Source organism: Somniosus microcephalus, chromosome 25 (assembly GCF_052327205.1).
Source record: "Somniosus microcephalus isolate GS21.2 chromosome 25, FLI_Smic_1.0, whole genome shotgun sequence".
NCBI lineage: Eukaryota > Metazoa > Chordata > Chondrichthyes > Squaliformes > Somniosidae > Somniosus > Somniosus microcephalus.
In genome coordinates, this window is record NC_141011.1 from 19,334,111 (window position 1) to 19,355,558 (window position 21,448).

The 21,448-nt window shown below is 41.3% G+C and overlaps 1 protein-coding gene across 5 annotated transcripts in view; it reads right to left on the reverse strand.

The window, feature by feature from the left end:
- The window catches only part of mtor (mechanistic target of rapamycin kinase), a 315,741-nt gene that overhangs the window by 186,955 nt on the left and 107,338 nt on the right, over window positions 1–21,448 (reverse strand). For all 5 annotated transcript variants that reach the window (XM_085966859.1, XM_085966857.1, XM_085966858.1 and 2 more), the window contains 5 exons: window positions 19,498–19,590; window positions 15,745–15,891; window positions 13,004–13,146; window positions 11,116–11,278; window positions 8,491–8,636 (listed from right to left, as the gene is read on the reverse strand). In XM_085966859.1, the coding sequence (XP_085822985.1) occupies window positions 8,491–8,636; window positions 11,116–11,278; window positions 13,004–13,146; window positions 15,745–15,891; window positions 19,498–19,590 (692 nt within the window). The remainder of the gene's footprint in view (window positions 1–8,490; window positions 8,637–11,115; window positions 11,279–13,003; window positions 13,147–15,744; window positions 15,892–19,497; window positions 19,591–21,448) is intronic.

Sequence of the window (21,448 nt, forward strand, 5' to 3'; positions counted from 1 at the left end):
CCATCGAAACGATGCAACAGATTTACTAGGAGGATACCATGGATGAGAGGATAGAGTTATAATGCGTTACTTGAAAAACTAAGATTGCATTCACCAACAGAGACGTTTAAAGGAGGATCTTACAGAAGTTTCCAAGTTTGATGGGATAAATAGTGAGAGATTATTTCCACTGTTTGGTAAATCAGTAATGAGGGAGCATAAACTTAGGATCAGTACTAAAATGAGGGTTGGAATCATTATTTTCATAGAAAGGACTATTATAGAGCATGGAAAGCATTACGTATGATGCTATTGAAGCCAAGTCAATCACAGCATTTAAGAGAAAATTAGGTGAACACTTTGAAGAGTGCAGGGAAATGGGATGTGAGTAGCTCCTGTGTTAACACTGACACAGGCACTTTGGGCTGAATAGCCTCTTTCTGGCCTGAAATTTCAATGAATCAATGGTCTTAAAAAGTTACAGAAATAACTTATCAGAACTGTATGGCACTGTATTGTCACACATATCACTGTGAACCCTTAACCACATCGTCCAGACAAGCAAGAGGACAAGAGTCAATTTCATACTTTCACGTATTCTCCCTTTTAGAAGACTTCATGATTTGCCCAGAAGTGCTAAACTCAGTAAGTTTGTAGGGTCACTATTCCATTGTTGGGTTAAAAAATGATACACTGTCAACCTGACAATAATCAAACCCGTACATTTTTTTTAGTAAAAGACATTAATTAATCTTGCCTTAATTTTTAAAAAGAATTTTAAATGAAGATGGCGTTGCCAATTGCTTCGTATATTTGACATTATACTTATACACAGGTATATGAAAAAGGCTGGTGTAGAATTCACATCTGCAGGTTCTTTTCCTGTTCCTCTTTTTCTTCTATCTTACATTGTCAGTATCAAGCTGTTCGGGTCAGGCCAAATGCAAAGTAACGATCGCGATCGTTATCCCCAACATTGCACCATCTGAGAAAAGCATTTTCTACTGCACCTGTATGACATGTTCATTCCTCACATTCGCCATCTTTGCCATGTTGCTAAGTAAGACTGCCTGTTTAGTGCCAATTTACGCCAAAATGATTAGAATTTGTGCAGCTGACCCATGTAGCGTAGGAACTGGGCTGACTCAGCACAAACTTGTTTTACTGAGAAATGCTATGAAGAGCAGAGAGGGGATATTTTCATTCCATGATTCAATGGATGGAAAATTGTTCAGGCTGCAAACCAAGTGTATTGTCCTCCACATCCGAATTCCTGATATGTACTTCCATCAAATGAAGTTCTATGACGGGAGTGCGATTCATAAAGTGACCCCTTGTGTCCCCAAATGGCATAATGTAAACGAGGAAGAGAAGGGGGCCAATGATGGAATCTTGTGGTACTCCGAAGGTGAACTGGGAGGATAAACCATTATTGAAGATATGCTAGTTCTGTTGGTTGACCCAGGCAGAAGGGAATTGCAGAGTAAACAGTGACGCACAATGGACTGATTTAACTATGTTAAACACTAAGGAGAGGTTCAGAATGATAAGGTATAATACACCTTGGTTGGTCCCAAAGGAGATTAGTGCCTTTGATGAGGGCAATCTCTGTGTTGTGGGCAAGGTGGAAATTAGATTGAAGGGATTCGAAAAGACAGTTTTGGGAGAGCTGAACATGAGAGCTTGGGGAGGTGAGGGAGGTTAGAAACAGGATGGTACCTGGGAAGGATGGAGGTTGGAGTAGGTTTATTGAAAACAGGAGTTATAGTAGTAATCTTGAAGGGGGAAGGAAAGCAACAGTGTCTGAGCAAGCAGAGACATTTATGATGTAACTGGGGTAAGAGAAATAGTTCTAAATTGAGGAATTGAGTGTTTGTGGAAACCCACTGTTACAAATTGGCTGCCACATCTATCTACATAACAGGTATTGTGCTTCAAAGTAATTCACTGTATGCAAAGCAATTTGAGAAGTTTCTGACAATCTTAATAAAGCATTATATGAATAGAAGTCTGATGCATAGTCTTATTTCTCAGTAAAATCCGCTCTCTACCACATAATAATCCTGGTCTAGTATTAACATTGTATAATACCTTCAGTCCATCACATGATACAGGGCCATATGGAAAATTATTCAGATGGCATCCAACAGTGAGAACAAAAGAAATAAATTATAACAGTAAAACCTTTCAGGGTCAAGTATAATTCTGAGTGAACCTGAAAAAGTTTTGGCACACTTATGTAGTCAACAAAAAGCCAAAATCTTCAACTATTCATTTAAAATTCTACTCAATTCAGTCTGGAAGCAAAGAAAAGGTATTTTAAATAACTATTATGCTACATACACCACTGTACTATAATCACCCCAGAGGCTACTGTCTGGTATGTGATCTCCTCAAGTTACACAGATTTTATTTCAGAAACGTCTCTGCTTCAAGTAAAACAGGTCTCGACCGGCTAAACAAAATGATCAGTTTTCCGCTCAGAATGCCAGCTAATTGTGAATTATTAAACAGGGCTTTAATTCCCTTGCCCACCAAAGCCCTCTTGGCCATTTTTTAAATTCGTTCCTGGGATGTGGGTGCCGCTGGCAAGGCCAGCATTTATTGCCCATCCCTAATTGCCCTTGAGAAGGTGAGCCATTTCCACATTGTTTCATTCACTGCTAATGTATGAACGGTTGCCAGCATTTGAATGGAAATGCCTTTTCAAAGTCTCCTTATTGCAATAACATGTCAGCTCACTTCTTTTGTTTTGCACTTATGGATTAACGGCATTAAACAGGCTGCATTTCAAACTTAATTAAGCTAGATAGGTTTTATAAAATGCTATGCTTCTACAGCAGTTTGAACTGCTGCAACATAATTGAGCCCCTATAAGCATGCTGATTCCAGTACTTCTCGTCTTCCTCATCCTGAATACCGAACCATACAGAAAAAATATTTTTAAATTCACTGGAAAAAATATTCAGCAGAAGTCCTACAGAAAATAAAAAGCAAGGTTAACGTATTACAACGGGGCCAGTAGCATGCAGAAGCACTAAAATGGAGAGATCAGAGATTAGGGGAATGGGAGCCAATGTAGATCAGCAAGGACTGGGGGGGGGGGGGGGGGGGAAAGAGGACACAGTGTAAGACAGGAAACGTGCAGCATAGTTTTGGATAAGTTGGAGTTTATGGAGGGTGGAGGACAAGATAAGTGATAGAGCTTTTTTTTTTTTTTTTTTTATTCGTTTATGGGATGTGGGCATCGCTGGCAAGGCCAGCTTTTATTGCCCATCCCTAATTGCCCCTCGAGAAGGTGATGGTGAGCCGCCTTCTTGAACCACTGCCGTCCATGTGGTGATGGTACTCCCATAGTGCTGTTAGGGAGGGAGGCCCAGGGACAATGAAGGAACGGCAATATATTTCCAAGTCAGAGTGGTGTGTGAGCTAATGAATCTTGAGGTGAAGAAGGCATATACAGGAAACTTTCTGGTATCCGGCACGGACGGGACCGAGCTGGTGCCAGTCGATCAACAATGCCAGATAACCGAACGCTATAGTTAAAAGATACGGAGCTCAGTGCTCCTTCTAAAGCAACAAACCCTGCAACAGCTTCAAAACAATCGGCACAGCTTGCAAGCGTCTCTGTAGCTTAGCAACAGCTTCAGCGAGACGCTGGCACAGCCACAAATGAGTAAAAAAAAGTTATCTGAACCGACTCCTGAATTTTGCCGGTGGATAGAGCGTTCCGGTTATTTAGTGGCCGGTTAATCGAAAGTTTCCTGTACAAGGGTTTTAGCTGAGGAGGGAGTGGAGGCAGGCAATGTTGAATAGGTGGAAGTAAGTAAGAAGTTGTGTAGTAGTAGTCGGGTGATGAGTTTTAAAAACCTATGGATTGTTGCGGAACGGAAACTGAGGGAGGTGAGGAGTTGAGAGATCTTGGGAAAGAATAAGTTGGATTGGGAGGTATTTCAATTTCAATAGTGAGGATACTGGAAAGAGGAATGCAGATTGATGTATTTGGGGTTTAAAAGGTGTACGGCAATGTCACTTGCAATTTGCAGAACGAACAAGAGTGAGTCAAATTCTCCCCTTCAAGAAAGTTTAACAAGTACTGTTGTATCATCTTCTGACTGGAAACAAAGCAAAAAAAAAAATAAGGAAGTTTAAGCAGCAACATATTTTTGCCATTAAATTGACTGGAAAATTACTTTAGGTAAATAGTACACGTGTACCTAAAAATAAATATCTGCACAACTGAAATATCTGAGTCATATAAAATTATAGTTGATTGCAAGTCAGGCCAATCAAGTTAGTTTGCTATCTTGATGCCAAGTACAATCAAGGATTTTTTTCAAAGTCCATTTCATCTTCAGAATTACATTAGAACTATCTATCAGGCTGTAACTCTGCACTATTTAGTCCGACAAAGAGACTCACTTATCTTCCATTATCCAATTCTGGCAAAGGGTCTACACCTAAAACATTAACCTGTCTTTTCTCTTTGCAGGTGCTAACAAACTTGCTATGCATTTCCAGCAACTGTTATTCTTATCTCAGGCTTCAACTGTACTTACAAATTCATACAGATTTAGAAAGTAATGCACATTTAATGCAAGTCTCTTGATACCATCGGTTTTAGCTTTGTACACAGAACTGGGAGAATAAATCTTTTGGGTTTTTTTTTAAGAAACTTAAACATTTATCTATATTAACACAGGAAACAAAAGCTGTTAAAACACTATAGTTGCAGCTTGCATACATTCTCCCTTTATTAAGTGAGCAAGAAACAGAAAACTTTTCTTGCCAAGTATCATGAACAGACACACGAGGATTCATTCCTGCATCACGTTGATGGTGTATTTATAATGTTGAAGTCTTTGGGGGAAATTTTAATTTATAATGTTGAAGTCTTTGGGGGAAATTTTAACCTAACCCGCCCATCGGGAAACTGTTGAAACCTAAGTCAATGGAGAGCGATATCGGGCGGGGTGAAAACCGCCATTCCACCCGATCCCGTGGGCTTCCTGCCTGATGAGTTAAGTTAAAATGACCCCTTTTGTCTATTCCTTAGGGTCCAAATGCTGCCCTGTTATGGAGTGTGTTCCACAGCACTGCAGTGACAGAAAACAATTCACATGCACTATTGTTTTTTAAGTCAGAATGTGCAACTTTGCTTTCCGATTGTTGTACCTTCCCAAATGGCTGGAGAAGGAACACAGAGGCCACTGTACAGAGCTGCTGAGAAAAATGGCTGTCTCATCCTTTGGAGTGACCAGCAAAAACTATTTCGTTTAGGTCATTATATAATCTATTGTTTAATAATGGATGTGTTTTTTTTCCACATTTAAAATGAGGTAGCTTCAGGTTTCAAATGAATTAAAGAAAATACCGTAGAACTTCAAAGTAGCTGTTAACATCTAATTAACTTGTTACAACTGACATTTTTGACAGCACTTGCAGTATGTCAGAAGCAGCTTTAACAATAATGATATTAATATGTTACTTCTTGCTCTCATAAAATCCAGCCAAGTAAGGCAAGGTTCAGCCAAGTAGAACTAAGGTTACAAAGTTATTTAAAAAAAATACCTACCCCATTTGATCATTCTTGTTGAATATTACTGTATGTGGCTACTACAGATTATTACATGGAGCTCCAAGTGAGACCAGAGTCCCAGACATGCATTTTTCTTGCACTGAACGACCAATTTTCAATGAAGTATATGAGCAACACTTCAAATGACAGCCAACCAGCTTATACAGCTGAACTCTTTAACCCTGTAAAAAGTCCTGGACTGCCAACAGCTCTTAAAAGAAATAGACAACATGACTCAAAGTAAACTTCCATTATTTATGGATTAAAATTACTTCCATGAAATCAAACAAGATGCCCAAATGAAACTCTGCAGAGCGTTACATTAACTGCTTGAGAGGTGAACCAGGTGCCTTATTGAAACCATATTTCCACCTTATTAGTTTAGGAATGTAGCGCATGCCACCAGTGTTCCAGAGCTTTAAATCCCAAGTTAGATTAATAGTAACTTTTGCATGTTTTATTCGGATCTAAACATTAAATTCCAGTATACTTCCACTATGATAGTACGAATCAAAGTACAATTATCATCCAAATGCAATATTTATTGACAGCTAGTTAGGCCTTTGCCAGAATTCAAACGCACATTCAATAATGCAAGCCAGTTTGGACTGTTGGAATTTAAATAGAGGGTGCTGTCCTCACACTTGTTACAAACAGGCACAAATCCCAACAGTGTTGAGCAGCACAGTCTTAAAGAAAATACAAGAAGTGTCATCAGGACCAATGTTCCCTCTAAGCTGCGCAGTAACGGGAAAGTTCCCACACAGGCCGTTCACCAGCGTCTCCGTTGTAAATACCGTGCATGCACGGAAATTTAAAGGGACCACGCACTAAAAGAAACAGGCCGTGCAGAACAAAGTGCAGCTTGCAGGGAACATTGATCAGGACATACCATTTAGGTCCATGAGAATAGGTAGGTGCTGAAATCAGTACAACATCCAGAACAAATAGAGAAAACTAGAATTGGGTGGAACCGATTTTAAAGGACACTGGTCAATGGTAAGTTTTAGTTTTTCCTTCTCCAAATTCTGCATGAGTAGCAGCACATTTACACAGAAATTGAAAATACAATTTTTTTTTTTTTTTTTTTAAGGCTTCTCTTTTTATTAGTGCTGCATGTTTATAAATGTAACCCAGTCTTGATTCTTTATATCACAGGCCCCATTATTCAAATTCCACCCCCCCCCCCCCCCAAATCTCATGCTGGGTTACTGCACCCAAGTTCCAACAGCCCTCCAATACCTCACCCACATGGCTATTCTTCATATGTGAACCTAGATAGCAGTTTCAGCAGATTATACAACTGTAAAAGGCATTACAGTACAGTGAGATCCTGTCCTCTCTCAAATGTGCTTTCCAGGTGATGTTGCTGAATAGCTATTAATGGGAACACTGACTACCTTTCCCCCGGTCCCTTTTCTTAATGCAAGCTAATTATAGTCAAATTAAGGGCGACTTTTATACTTGCACAAACTGAGCTGTAAATGGAATATAAAGTGCAAAAAACTAGAGGCAACAGAATGGTGAATATGTAACAGAAATATACACCTTGATTATCACGTGCATGCATCTTATCTTCGACACACATGACTACGCAAAGATTGCAAAGTTATTAAATGTACCAAACATGGGAAATGTTAGCTGCTGTTTATGAAGCAACTTGCATCAACCATTTCCATTAATCTATAAAATGTTAAGAAAGTAATTTTAGGGAAACTTTAGGAGTTGAGTTTCATTTTGAAAGCTGCAAAGGGCCCATTAGCCCCAAACTTATTGTCGATCCCAAGCTACCTCCCATCTCTGAAAAATCAGAAATAAGCTTCACTGGGACAAAGCTTTTCATCCTCACACTAAATGGATCATTGAATCAATAGTCTCTTTAGGCTTAACAAATAAAAAAATTTTAAAAATTGAAGCAAAACCCCAGGTTAAATATATATGCAACTATCTCCTGCCCTTGTACGTACCAAGATTTATTCAGATCTCTAAACTTGAGAAAATTCTTCCAAAATATTCAAACCCAAACAAAAGTATGCAACACATTTCAAACAATGGAAGAGTTATATTTTGAAACATGTTCAGAATTGGGAATTTTTCCAAATACAAGTATGCACTCCTCAAGGGAGTAGGATAGGTTAGAAATCTGGCTAATATAAATGTAGCATAAAGACAATGTGTGGTTTACTATCAACTTTTTACATTCACGGGCTGCTTTGTTCAATATCTGTGTTGCAGTGAATACATTTTACTAATGTTCATCTTTCAATTTAGTGTTGTAGAGATTTTCTTTATAAATTTTAAAAACAGAGCACTGCTCAGGCAATGCCATCAGCTGCTTCTTAGGCGGGAGGTATACTGTGCTCAATACAAACTCATCAGTACAAGATGGCCTCCTGAAATGGGAAGGAAACTGGGACTTTTCAGCTTTAATACACTTGATAGTGTTCCGAATTATACTGCCACTTTTGCATCAATAAGCACTTCAAACCACTTGCACAGTTGCAAAAATGGCAAAATAGCTGCACCCTTAGTTTTTTTTTTTTTAATTGCAAGCTCAATAATTACAAAGTGCAATCCTTAAATTGTACCAGATCATCTATCGCTTCAAACTGTGCGACATGGTGATTTGATTTTTGTGGAGACCAGGGGGTGAAATTGGACATGGGTGGGATGCAAAACAGGCGGTATCGCATCGGTCTCCCCTTATGCACCCTGCCCAATAATCAGCTCCGTTGACTTCAACAGAGCCGGCTATCGGGCGTGTCGTATAACGGGCGGCGAAAACGAGTCCGCCTGTTTTGTGTCCACGCCAGTGTCTAATTTCGCTCCCCCCAGGTTTCACCATCACTAATTATTTTTCAGACCTGCCACTGCAATCAAAACTGTAGTGCAAGTATTTTCAACACTTCTTTAAACTCAGTGGTTCTACTTACCTGATTAATGATTCTAGAATTGCAGGGCAGGGACCTTTCTGGAACTCCAGCTCCTTATAATGCAAGGCTTTGGCATATGCACGACATTTGGCTGCTCGCTCTCCAAGGAGGACAATGCCATTATCATCTCTCAGTGGTAGAGGCCCCTGTTGGAAACGAAGGAGTTAGCTACTTCAAACAAAAATGTATTTAACTTTTTGCCGAAACATTTGAAGCCAACCACTTGATGGATGAGAGCGCGATGACGAAGAACAAAATTTTCTATATTTTGCACCCAGTGTCTGCATCAAGCACCCAGCGGACATGATTTCCTGCAGTGGGTATGTGTAGCAACAATGGCCCAGAAATTCGGGTCCCAACGCGTGAGTACGGACGGAGTACCCACGCGTGGACCCGATGGAAGTGCCGGTTTCTTGCATGCACTACGCATGCGCGGGAAACTGGCATTTCCGATCCTCTGAACTAAGGGGTTCAGAGGTCAAACGCGTGCACGCAGGAGTCTGGAGGTCCCATGCAGGCCGCTCACCGGCTTTTATGTGGGAGAAACTGCATATGCACGAAAATTTGAATGGGCTGCGCAGCCAGTTAAAGGGACCGCGCACCAAAAACAATAAAAGGGAACACTGCAATCCACATACCTTTGCAATACCTGGGGAAGACAAATACAGACCAGTAATAGTAAAACCACTTCACCAGCTGTACACACACGGCACAGCTTCAGCCACTCGGCTCCACCCAATTCCCTCACAATGGCCATGGTTTTGGTCACCTCTGCCGGCCCAACATTTGCTGTTTGAATTGAAGGCTGAAGTAGCACAGCTGCCAGAGGTGCTGCTGAAAACATCGATCCTTAGTGGTGCTCACTGCAGCAACAGTGTCACTCTATTTGCATTATTAGTTTTCCATCAAAAGCAGCAAACTTCCAATAGAAATGTAATATTAGTCAGAGAATGATGTGCAGCACAGGGTAAGGAAGAAAACAAGCAACCCAAATGATAGCAGCGACGACAACAACAACAACTTGTATTTATAAAGGGCCTTTAACGTAGTAAAACATCCCAAGGTGCTTCACAGCAGCGTTATCAAACAAAATTTGACACCGAGCCACACAAGGAGACATTAGGAGATAGGTTTCATGGAGTGTCTTAAAAGGAGGAAAGAGAGGTAGAGAGGCAGAGAGGTTTAGGGAGGGAATTCCAGAGCCTTAGGGCCGAGGCAGCTGAAGGCACGACTGCCAATGGTAGAGCGATTAAAATCAGAGATGCGCAAGAGGCCAGAATCGGAGGAACGTAGAGATCTTGGAGGGTTGTAGAGCTGGAGAAGGTTACAAAGACAGGGAGAGGTGAGGCCATGGTGGGATTTGAAAACAAGGATGAGAATTTTTAAAATCGAGGCTTTGCCGAACTGGGAGCCAGTGTTGGCCAGCGAGCACAGGAGTGATGGGTGAACAGGACTTGGTGCGAGTTAGGTTTTGGGCAGCAGTTTTGGATGAGCTTAAGTTTATGTCGGGTGGCCGGCCAGGAGAGCTTTGGAATAGTCAAGTCTAGAGGTAACAAAGGCATGGATGAGGGTTTCAGCAGCAGATGAGCTGAGGCAAGGGCAGAGTCTTTCGGTTACAGAGGTGGAAATAGGCAGTCTTAGTGATGGCGCGGATGTAGTCAGAAGCTCATCTCAGGGTCAAATACAACACCAAGGCTGTGAATAGTCTGGTTCAGCCTCACAGTTGCCAGGAAGAGGGATGGAGTCGGTGGCTAGGGAACGGAGTTTGTGGCGGGGACCGAAGACAATGGCTTTGGTCTTCCAAATATTTAGTTGGAGGAAATTTCTCCTCATCCAGTGTGTTGGACAAGCAGTCTGACAATTTAGAGACAGTGGAGGGATCGAGAGAGGTGGTGGTGAGGTTGGTGTCGTCAGCGTACACGTGGAACCCGAAATTGTGTTTTTGGATGATGTCGTCCAGGGGCAGCATGTAGATGAGAAATAGGAAGGGGCCAAGGATAGATTCTTGCGGGGGGGGGGGGGGGGGGGGGGGGGGGGGGACATGTCAACAGCAAATATTACTGACAGCATCTTATAGTACGCCTTAAAACTGATTCACTAGAAAATGTTCTTTTTGATTTCAATACAATTGCAGTCCTTAACCGGCCACGAACATTAGCATATGTAGTAAGTAAGTTTTGTAAAAATCTCTGGCGTCTAGTAGGCATTTTGTCTGAAACATGTTCCATCTACAGGAAACTCTCGATTTACCGCACCTAAATAACCGGAAACCTCTGTTAACCGGCAAAATTCAGGAGTAGGTTCAGGTAAGTTTTACTGCATATTAGTGGCCGCTCCTAGATCTGTGGCTGTGTAACTGGGGTTCCTGCACTTGTTGCTAAGCAACAGGGATGCTTGGTCTGTGGCCGGGGTTCCTGCACCTGTTGCTAAGCAACAGAGAAGCCTGGATTTGTTGCTGTGTACGGAGCTCTCGTACCTTTTAACTATACCTCTCTGTAATCCAGGCTTTTTGATAAACCGGCACCACGCCGGTCCCGTCAGTGCCGGATAATAAAGAGTTTCCTGTACTTTGGTAAAAGGACATCAATTGCATAACTTGACTGTCATGCTTAGCATTTCTTTTACCTTGTCACTGTGCTCCATGAACTCCGCCAGGTTCAGCAGTGTCTGTGTGACCTCGGCGATGTCCTGAGAAGTTAGAGCCTGCTCAATACTTCTGATCAACTCATCTTGTTGTTCTTCATGCAGTTCTGACCAACAGGATAGGAAAGCTGCATTAAACAGGTCTCTGCATGAAAGAGAAAATCAAAAGTTTTAGAAAATACAGAGAGAAACAAATCATCTGGCTGTTTAGATTTGCAAAAGGCTTTAGTTACACAATGTTTATTCATGCAGAATAGAAAGCATCAGAAATATGAACTGCAGTTTTATTCAAGCATATTTATTTATGGCCAACTTTTTTCTCTTACTGTGTGCCCTTCGATTCTTCCCCCCATGGCTATTTTTCAAGTATGAGCCTAGACAGTGAATGCTGGCTGTTTATTCAACGATGGATGGGGGCACCACAGCCAGGTCTGATCCGGTCTTCACCTGATGTCAGCCCACCAGCAGGGATCTCTGGATAGCAATCAGAATCTGGAAACCTTGCCTGATTTTTCCCCTCCGTGCCCCTGAAGTGCTGCCGAGATCAGCAATTCAAAGCACACCATGGACTGAACCTGGGACTCTCTGGTAAGTGAAGAAAAACTGGGTGAGTTACCACAGGCCCAGCAGCACTCAGGAATCTATACTGGCGCTGAAATTATTGCCTTCATACCGGGGGGCGGGAAAGAGAGAAGGACAGAAAAAGACTTGAAACTTGAGGGGAAAAAGAGTGTACGGTTCTTGGATTTATATTGATCAGAGTTGATTGCCAGAATGAGCACTAGTTTAATTCACCTGTGGGTGCAGCTGCAACCTTTTGGGTCACTCACTTCCATGCACAAAGAAAGAAAGAAATATTTGGATTTATATAGCCATATATCAGTAAATCTATAAAAGTGTTCAATAGCAGTAAATCACAATTTGGAGTGTAGTGACTGTTGATCTGTAGACTAACATATATTGGATAAACTGCATATATTGGTGTTTCATCCAAGAAACTTTGAAAAAACACCTCTTTCATGCAAGATGAGCGTCAACATTACAAAGCTTCTATCCGCCAAAACATTCTTCCTTATATTGGCAGTTGCTCACAAATACATTTTTTCTGTCCATTCGCATTTCAACACGTGCATTCCTTTCAGCTGCTGCTCTGCTCATTCAGCACCGGGGATATTTCAATGGCAAACTATCCTTCCCAACGTTCGTCCTGGCTGCCAACACCAAGGGCTCAGTCATCCCAATAACACCGTCTAGTGGCCAATAGTTAGCACTTTATATGGCAACCTTGTGCAGAAAAGCATCACACAGAGTGCTTTGCACGGGGTAGAAGACACAGCCGAACAGAGGATGGAAAAATTAAGAGGAAAAAAAACTGATAGCATAGTTAGAGAGATGTTTTTTTTTTTTAAAGTAAGTGAGGGCCGGTTAGATACTGACTATGGTAGAGGCCTGGGACTAGGTTGCCTGCCAACCTTGTTGGCTAGGGATGGTGTCTCTCATGAAGATCAAAGAAGGCAAAGGAAGAAATTAAAACATTTAAAACAAAAGAACTCCTGAAATTATTTTTTCAAAATTCCTTGAATAACCTTAACGAGATCAACTGCCAGAACCACAGTTTTGTAATCCAGCATGAACATCTCAGGCTCACCTTTTTCTCTCTCTAACAAATGTTCAAGTGCACTTTACGCTGCCCGGCAAGGGGGTGGGGTGGTGCAGAAACATAATGGAGCGCTGCAGTTCTTTGTCATCAGCATCACACATTCACTGTGATCACATTGATGGTCCAATACAATCGCTGATGGGTTCAAATATTTGTTCAATGTTTATAATCTATAAATTAGCAATAAATTTACTAAATTGGAATTTTTACCTAGCCAAAGGGTTGTAGGCCTGAGCTAGGGACCAACATGAGCGAAGTGCAGGTGATGGAGATTCTTTAAGTAGTTCCACACTTAATCTTCTCAGCCATTCCATCCAGTCATCTTTAGAAACTCTCCTGGCCGCTCCCCAGGCCTGAAACATAAATCCAAAATGCATACAATTGCTTCTTTGTGACACTTTTTGGAACAGTTCATTGCACAAGGTCTAGTAACTATACCAGAGGGAGCTCAAGTATGAATGAAGCAACTCATTACCATGGTCCTACTAAAATATCTGTTGGTTTTTATTAATGAAACAGCCTTTTTAAACACTTTTGAGCATCAAAAATAAATTTTAAATAAAAGCGTTAATGCCTGCTTTATATTGTGGACAAAGGAATTTTGAATGAATGTTCTAAGCATTCATCTACTAATATTGCCAACAGTACTTCCTAGGCTTAAATACAATGATTTTCATTTCAAATGAATGACAGAACTTAATGCACAAGTTAATGTAGCATCACAGAATATAAATTATACCATCTAAATATCTACTTCTAATCCTATTGTTATTAAACTATTGTTCATCCAATTTTTTTCTACACTTATTTTATATATACTTGAATTCTATATGTTCTAAGGTCACGCAATAAATAAATTGGCTCCAAAAATCCAGGTTCCACTTTGTAATTTAACCGTGATTCTAATAGCAACATGGTTGAATTACATCAAAAACGCATCAGGTGCGATCACTAACATTCACAAGCTGTCAGCCCAGTTATACTGCAACAGCTGCATCAATACAGAAGAGTGCAATACAACTCAGAACTAGTTGCCACAGTAATAGCACTTTGCATTTCGGTAAACAGTATTGCCACTAATAAATCCAATAGGGAATTCAGGAGAAACCTCTTTACCCAGAGAGTGGTTAGAACGTGGAACTCACCACCACAAGGAGTAGTTGAGGCAAATAGCATAGATGCATTTAAGGGGAAACTAGATAAACACGAGGGAGAAAAGGTTATGCTGATAGAGTTGGATGCAGAGGGGTGGGAGGAGGCTCGTGTGGAGCATTAACACCGACATGGACCATTTGGGGCGAATGGCCTGTTTCTGTGCTGTACATTCTAAGTATGTATTCAGTATGATGCCTCCTCAAAGAGGAAGTTGCACACCACTTCAACTTTACAGCAGCTGCATTATAAACTAAACACTATGTAAACTGTATTTTTTTTAAACTTCAATTTTAGTGAAGAGCCAACCACCTAGATATTCTGCTTGCCTGACTAGAGGGCAATGCAGAGTGATCAGTAAAACGCAACACTGCTGGCTCTGCATCGCTCGAAGCAAATACCTGCAGTATTAGATCGCCATAATGCCTGCTTCAACAGTGTTCAACTTCACAATGTTGTAAATTACTATAATTACACATTAATAAATACAGCACATGTGGACCTGGAGACTACCAAGAGCGTTATAAAAAAAAAAGGTGACGTTTGATTTACAAGTTGCTAATGACTTGATTTTAATGTGCATTCAACATTTAAATTTTGGCACAGGAGCGTTTAAACGGTACTATAGACATGCGGCACAGCCTTCAAGGTGCAGGCCACATTCCCAGCTTGGAATTTAAGGCTGTTAATAGGTTCTATAAAAATGTTACTGCGCTCTGTATTGTGCATCAAAACAAGTAGTAAATGTAAAACTGAAATACAAATCGCTTTATGAAAATTTCTAATGATTAACTATATAACTCACTATACAATGAATATTAAAAGCGTTGCAAGTCACACACCATCATTTTAATTATCCCTTCAAGCATAAACCTTTTTGTTAACATCCATTTGGGCAATAGCTTCATCACGGGAATATTTCAGACTCGTATCTTCAAGTTAGTTTATAAACTACTAGCTGGGGGGGCCCGGCATTGCCAGGACAGTTTAGAGGGCCGCGCGGTTGACGGCTGGCCGCTGCCGCTCCCCCGCTGTGTGTCTCGGGCCGCGTGGTTGACGGCCGGCCGCTGCGTGTCTCGGGCGGCGCAGTTCACGGCCGCGCGCTGCCGCTCCCCCGCTCTGTGTCTCGGGCCGAGCGGTTGTGAGGCCCGGCCCGAGTGACCCCAACTCACCTCCCGCTCCGGCGGGCCGACGCAGCTGCCCCGCTCGCTGTTGAGGAAAAGCAGGGGAAAAAATGGCGGCAAAGTTTCGGGAGGCTGCAGGATTAGGTCCCGCCCGTGACGCACCGATTGGTCAACCATCAGGTCACTGAACTGTAGGATTGGTCAACCATCACGTCACTCAACGCTAATGAGCAGTAGGATTGGTCAACCGCTAATGAGTGGATTTTTGAACGTTTTTTGTATACTGTTGGAACAATTTTTGTCTGACCAAAAAGTAAATACGCCTATGACACTCCCCTGATCATCAGCTTTCTTTTGATACAACAGGTGTAGGTACGCTCTATAACTTTTGAGTGTATGACAGACAGATCGACTGCTTTATATATATAGATAAATAAAAATAGATAAGATACATTTCGCTCAAAGTAACCAAATGGAATTGGTGCCACTATGTCAAAGATTGAAGTTAAAAAAAAAAAATTCTGCTTATACTGTACATAGTAGACATGTTCACGAGAAATGCCCCCATAACACAATTCAGGAATAAAAAGGCAGCAAGTTCATATATCTACACACATACTTGAATAAACACCTATTTTATACTTCATCGATCTAGTCTTTAACAGTGGAACAAACCTTCTGCAGGTTAGTCGTGCTGACGTGTAATTTCTTCATAGGGCCGGTCTCCACTGGTCCACTAGACAGCGTGTCCCCCTGATTGCCTCGTGAACTCCGGTGTTGAAAAATGATAGGATCTTCCTCCTCTTCAGCCAAAGTGTAACCCTATTGTGCACAAAAAATTTTGAATAATTTCCATTACAGTGGAAACAGAATTCAAGCTTTTAGCTGGCCATCAAAATTGGGGAGACTGCATCATACCCAGCAACGGGATATTATCTCAGCCGTAGCTGCTTTAGAAGTGGGTTCTTGGTCTGTCGTCAATTTTACTCACAAGCAAATTTCTGTACTTTCATCAAGAATATTAGATTTGCTAAACTTACAAACATCATTTTTTAACCAAAACACAACATTGTTTAATTTTATATCCAGTTGACTTCTACGTTCAACAGATAAGTCACAACACCTGATGCTGCCAAATAAATATTTCTTCAAAAAGAGAATCACTATGAGGGGGGGGGGGGGGGAAAGAGAGAGAGGGAAGGGGAAGAGAGAAATGAACATTAAATATAAAACTACTTTCTCTCCCCTTTAATATACCACTGTCATGCAATGATTTCCACTAGGTGCTCGGAAAAATTAGACTTTGGAGTGCTTCACCACATCCCTCACGAAGGCCAATACTGTTGTCTGGCAGGTGGCAAACAGAACTTGGCTTACACAAGTGAACAAATCACCAACAAGTAGCTCCATAGAATCAACATTACAGGCCTGATCAAGCGTACATCAATATGGATCCACTTATTCACAATACATGATAACTGCTGAAGAATTCAGTGGTAGCTGTCTGGGTGAATGCATTTCGAGTTAAAGGGGTTTAGAAAGGTTCATTGATGTGCATTGATGTGCAATCAAACTGTGATATACAAAAGGCATGTTCTAAATCTCTCATGCAGTAAATGCATTACTGTACTGCATTAGATTGTGAAGAACACTAATTTACAACAGGGCTACAGCAGATAAGCAGTTAGAGAAATTGAACCATTGGATAGGCAGGTCCTTTAAGACCTGCTGCCTTTGTCCTTCTAGGTGGTGGAGGTAGCAGGTTTGAGAGGTGCTATCAAAGAAGTCATGCGAGTTGCTGCAGTGTATCTTGTAGGCTGTACAGAGTGCAGCCATGGTACACCGGTGCTGGAGGGGTAAACGTCTAGGCTGGTGGAACAATTTGTCCTGGATGAGAACGAGCTTCGTGAGTGTTACTGCAGCTGCACCCATCTAGCCAAGTGGAGAGTAGTCAATCATATGTCTGACTGACTTGTGCCTGTAGGTGGTAGAGAGCCTTCCAAACTACTGTCTTTGAAGTTTATCAAATTGAACCTCCCTGTGACTAACCTGTTGGCACATTTCTCCCCATCAGCCACATCATCAATTTGGCATGACTTTAAACATCCATCAGTCGTGTCACGGAAACTATCTAGGCTCATACTTGGTGAGCCGTGTAAAGCAATGCTGAGTAACTGCATCACATTCCTGTTTTAAATGTAGTGGATCAGATCATGTTGATAATACTGCTCTGTGTTCTATTTATGTTATTGAGGAGCCTGAAATGCATTCAGAAAAACCTACTCATTTACAGGTGTAGAATCCAATTCCAAAATGACAATCTTAATGGAGATGAATTAATAAAACAGTTTGATGTTCATCAGCAATTCACAGCATTCAAGTCTTCCTATACAAGTTGTGCCTACTGTGCTAATCAATAAAACTTACTACATTCATCAGTAAAATTATTCCATCAGCTCTCTCAGCCCTTTCCAGTACCCACTTGAAGCTGCTGCCTCAGTGGAATCTAACAGTTACCACAGAGTGAGGATCACGGATGCATTGGCTTAATAATAAATGTTCTCTCCCCCTCACTCTTCAACCTTATTCCTACCATTAAAGTGATTCGTCATCTAAAAGCAACTGGGAGGGGGAAAAAAATCAATCAAGCTCCAACCCCGGAACGCAAAACATTTCCAAAAAGAACCCTGGTTATCCCGCTGAACGCAAGACAAGACGACACATGGTTCACGAAGCCTAATTCTAACAATGGGCAAACTCCGTGAATTCCATTTGCTTTTGTCATTCATTTTAAAAGTACACAATGGATTTCAGGTGTGCCATAAAACAAAAAAGAAATTGTACCAGAGACGAGTAATTTTGTTTTGCCACTGAGCTTTCAAAATTCGGAACAGATGATACGGCTGTTAAAATTCAACAGAAGTTGGGGGGGGGGGGGGGGCGGGGGGCTAGTTGTTACTATGCACTTACTTTATCTTACTACATTAAACTATTCATATAGCGAGATATGTGTGATTCACGGAGATGTCCAGGTCAGTTTCCACTTTAAAACACTAAGATGGTATATGCACAAAATAAAACTATTTCTTATTTCATTTATTTACTTTAGATGAGTGGGCACATAGCAGTTGCTTGGGTAAGTGAAGAGCAGTGCCCCTGACTGACACCTACTCAGACTAGAATGGCCTAAATAAAGTGCAAGCAAATTATACTTTATTAAGAGACAGCTGGAAATTGAAAAGCTGGAACCCTAACTGCTTTTCCCCACAAGGTTTCCGCAGCATAATAAAGGGCATTTTATTTTTTAGGTCATCACTGTAAAAGACTATTTGGAGGAGGAGGGAAGGTGGGGGGGGGGGGGGGGGGAAAAAGAGAGATTTGGCCTGTTTGCCATTTATAATGAAATCATAATAGCCTCTCCTGGTCCCTCAATACCTCCTCTCTGGTGAAGAAGGCCCAGCAGCGCCTATATTTCCTAAGGAGGCTGAAGGGATGTAACCTGTCACCCCTGATCCTCTCTAACTTTTACCGCTGCACAATAGAGAGCATCCTGACGAACTGTATCACAGTATGGTATGGCAGCTGTAGCTACTATGACCGGAAAGCCCTGCAGCGGGTAGTCAAAACTGCCCAACGCATTACCGGCACCCGGCTACCGACCATAGAGCACATATACCAGAAACGCTGTTTACGGAGGTCACGGACCATCATCAAAGACCCTACCCACAGTCTGTTCGCCCTCCTGCCATCTGGGAGACACTACAGATGCATTCACACCCGTACGACCAGATTTAGGAACAGCTTCTTCCCCAGGGCTGTCATCCTACTGAACTCCACAAATAAACTCTAAAGCCTGCACATCTGCCAATGCACTTTATTATGGTTATGTTTATGTTAATGTATTACAAGCCAAATGTATGTTGAATGTTTAAATGTCTTAATCTAAATGTACACTCTCGGGAGCCGCAAGCCTACATTTCGTTGTACTGCACTTGTGCACTAACAATGACAATAAAGTTGATTATGATTATGATAGTTACAATTTTTCTACAGATGGTAAACAGGGAAACTTCCACCATTACCATTTGACACTGAAAAAAAATACAATTTCAAGTTAAAATGTTATGGATAGGAGAGAGAATTTCTCTAACACAGAACTGCTACTCTCCATTTTGTACACCCACATAGGACATGTCATATCAGTCGCTCATGATGAATCAGAAACATGGGCGATGCCGAACTGCTGCATGCGCATACTTCAGAATCACTAGGATAATAAGCTAAAGCAAACCAGAGATTAACTATTGTACATTTTAAAAGAAACAAAGGAAAGATGAAGGAGGGAAAAATGTGAAGAACTGAAAACAAAATATTCTGAGTGCATTGCTGCACTTTCAAACTTAAAATATACACAGAATCTACACTCACCTTTACAATGCGACATATTAACACATCGTATCGCTGGTGGTTTATCCTGTGGCGCATCATCACCTTATTCACCATAGGAATAAATATTTGATACTGAAAAATATATCAGAAAGTGCCATTAGAATCCAGCAATGCTTTTGTTTGTCAATAACGGCTTTCAATTAATTTTAATGCAATCAATTACAATAATTGGTATCTTCTGCTCAAAATACCATAATGAAGTAGTGATATTAGGATGCACTGCCATAACAAAATAACATTACATATCAAGTATAAAAAGACTCCACAGTGTCAGCTGTGGCTCAGTGGCAACATTCTCGCTTCGGAGTCAGAATTGTGTGTTCAAGCTCCACTCCAGAGACTTGAGCACAATCTAGACTGACACTTCAATGCAGTACTGAGAAAGTGCTGGACTGTCAGGTGCCCTTTTTCCAGATGAGATGTTAAACTGTTCAGGTGGATGCAAAAGATCCCACGACACTTTTTCCAAAGAAGGGTGGGGAGATTCTCTCAGTATCACGGCCAACAATTATCCCTCGTCTAATACCAGCAAAACAGATTATCTGATCAATTATCTTATTGCTGATTGCAGAACTTTACCGTGTACAAATTGGCAGCTGCATCCGCCGACATGTCAACAGTGAGTACACTTCAAAAGTACTTCATCAGCGCGGAAGAGCTTTGAGATGTCATGAGGGCATGAAAGGTGGTATATAAATGCAAGTTCTTTCCTTCTTTCCATATATTACAGGAGAATACAAATGTAAATGGAGCTTGACTTTTCCATGTGGAAAACAAAACCTTGGTATTGGGTTGGAATTCCAACCCTAGTATCTTCCCATTAGAGCCCCTATCCTTTTTTTTTTTAATCCAGTGTCCTGGCCTCAAATATTTTTCCTGGTAACGCTTTACAGGCATGTTCTACGTAAAGAAATGCTGCCTGGTATCGGCCTTAAAGTTACACTTCAAAACCCCGAACCTACGAGATAAAGTAACAGATAAAGAATAAAATCTTAAGATTCCTGTTGAATGAAAGATTGCAGTTTTATGCATCATTTAAATCAATTAGGAAATATGTATTTCCAGAAAAAATGGTTTCTGCAGCATCAAAGAAGAAACTTGCATTTATATTGTGCCTTATTACATCTCAAAGAAAGGTCCCAGAGTACCTCACATACAATGAGTTACTTTAACGTTCAGGCGTGATTGTTTTGTAGACAAATATGGCAGCCATTTTTACACGTAGCAAGGTCCCACAGGCAGCAATGAAAATTAAGACCAAGTTAGCTTTTTCAGTTATGTTAGTTGAGGGATGAATTTTGGTCAGGAGGCTGGGAAGAGTCCTTACTCTTCTTCAAATAGCACCATGGCATCTTTAACATCCACCTGAACCACTGGAACATGCAACAGGGCCTCAGTTTGACATCTCAACAAAAAGACAATACCTCCCAACAATACTGCATGGAAAATATCAGCCTAGAATATTGCTCAAGTCCTGCAGTGGGGCTGGACAACATAACCTGCAATTAACCCTAATGGGGTGCAAGTGCACTTTATTCATAGCCATTAGTAGCCAAACAAAGCAATCTAGATTCCAAAATAAACAACTGCAGCGGATTCCCTATAGATTAGCAACCTAAACTTCATGAGGTCATACCCACTGATGAAAAGTTTAACAGGGAACATGCGCAGCTCTAGAGTTCAACATTAACCAACCGAGGCCATCAATCAGTGAATCTCCAACATGTGTTTGGCTCAGCGCACATCCAGATGCAGACCACTGCAGCTCTGGGTTTTCAATGGAGCCCGTCAGTGATTGTATGTTCAATCAGATTCATGCCACGAGACTAGGAAAGCCAGCTGAAGTCACAGGCTGCTGCACACAACATCCAGCGATGTTGCAATCACTCACATGTTGACATGCTAACACTCAAAGAATTCACCCAACTGA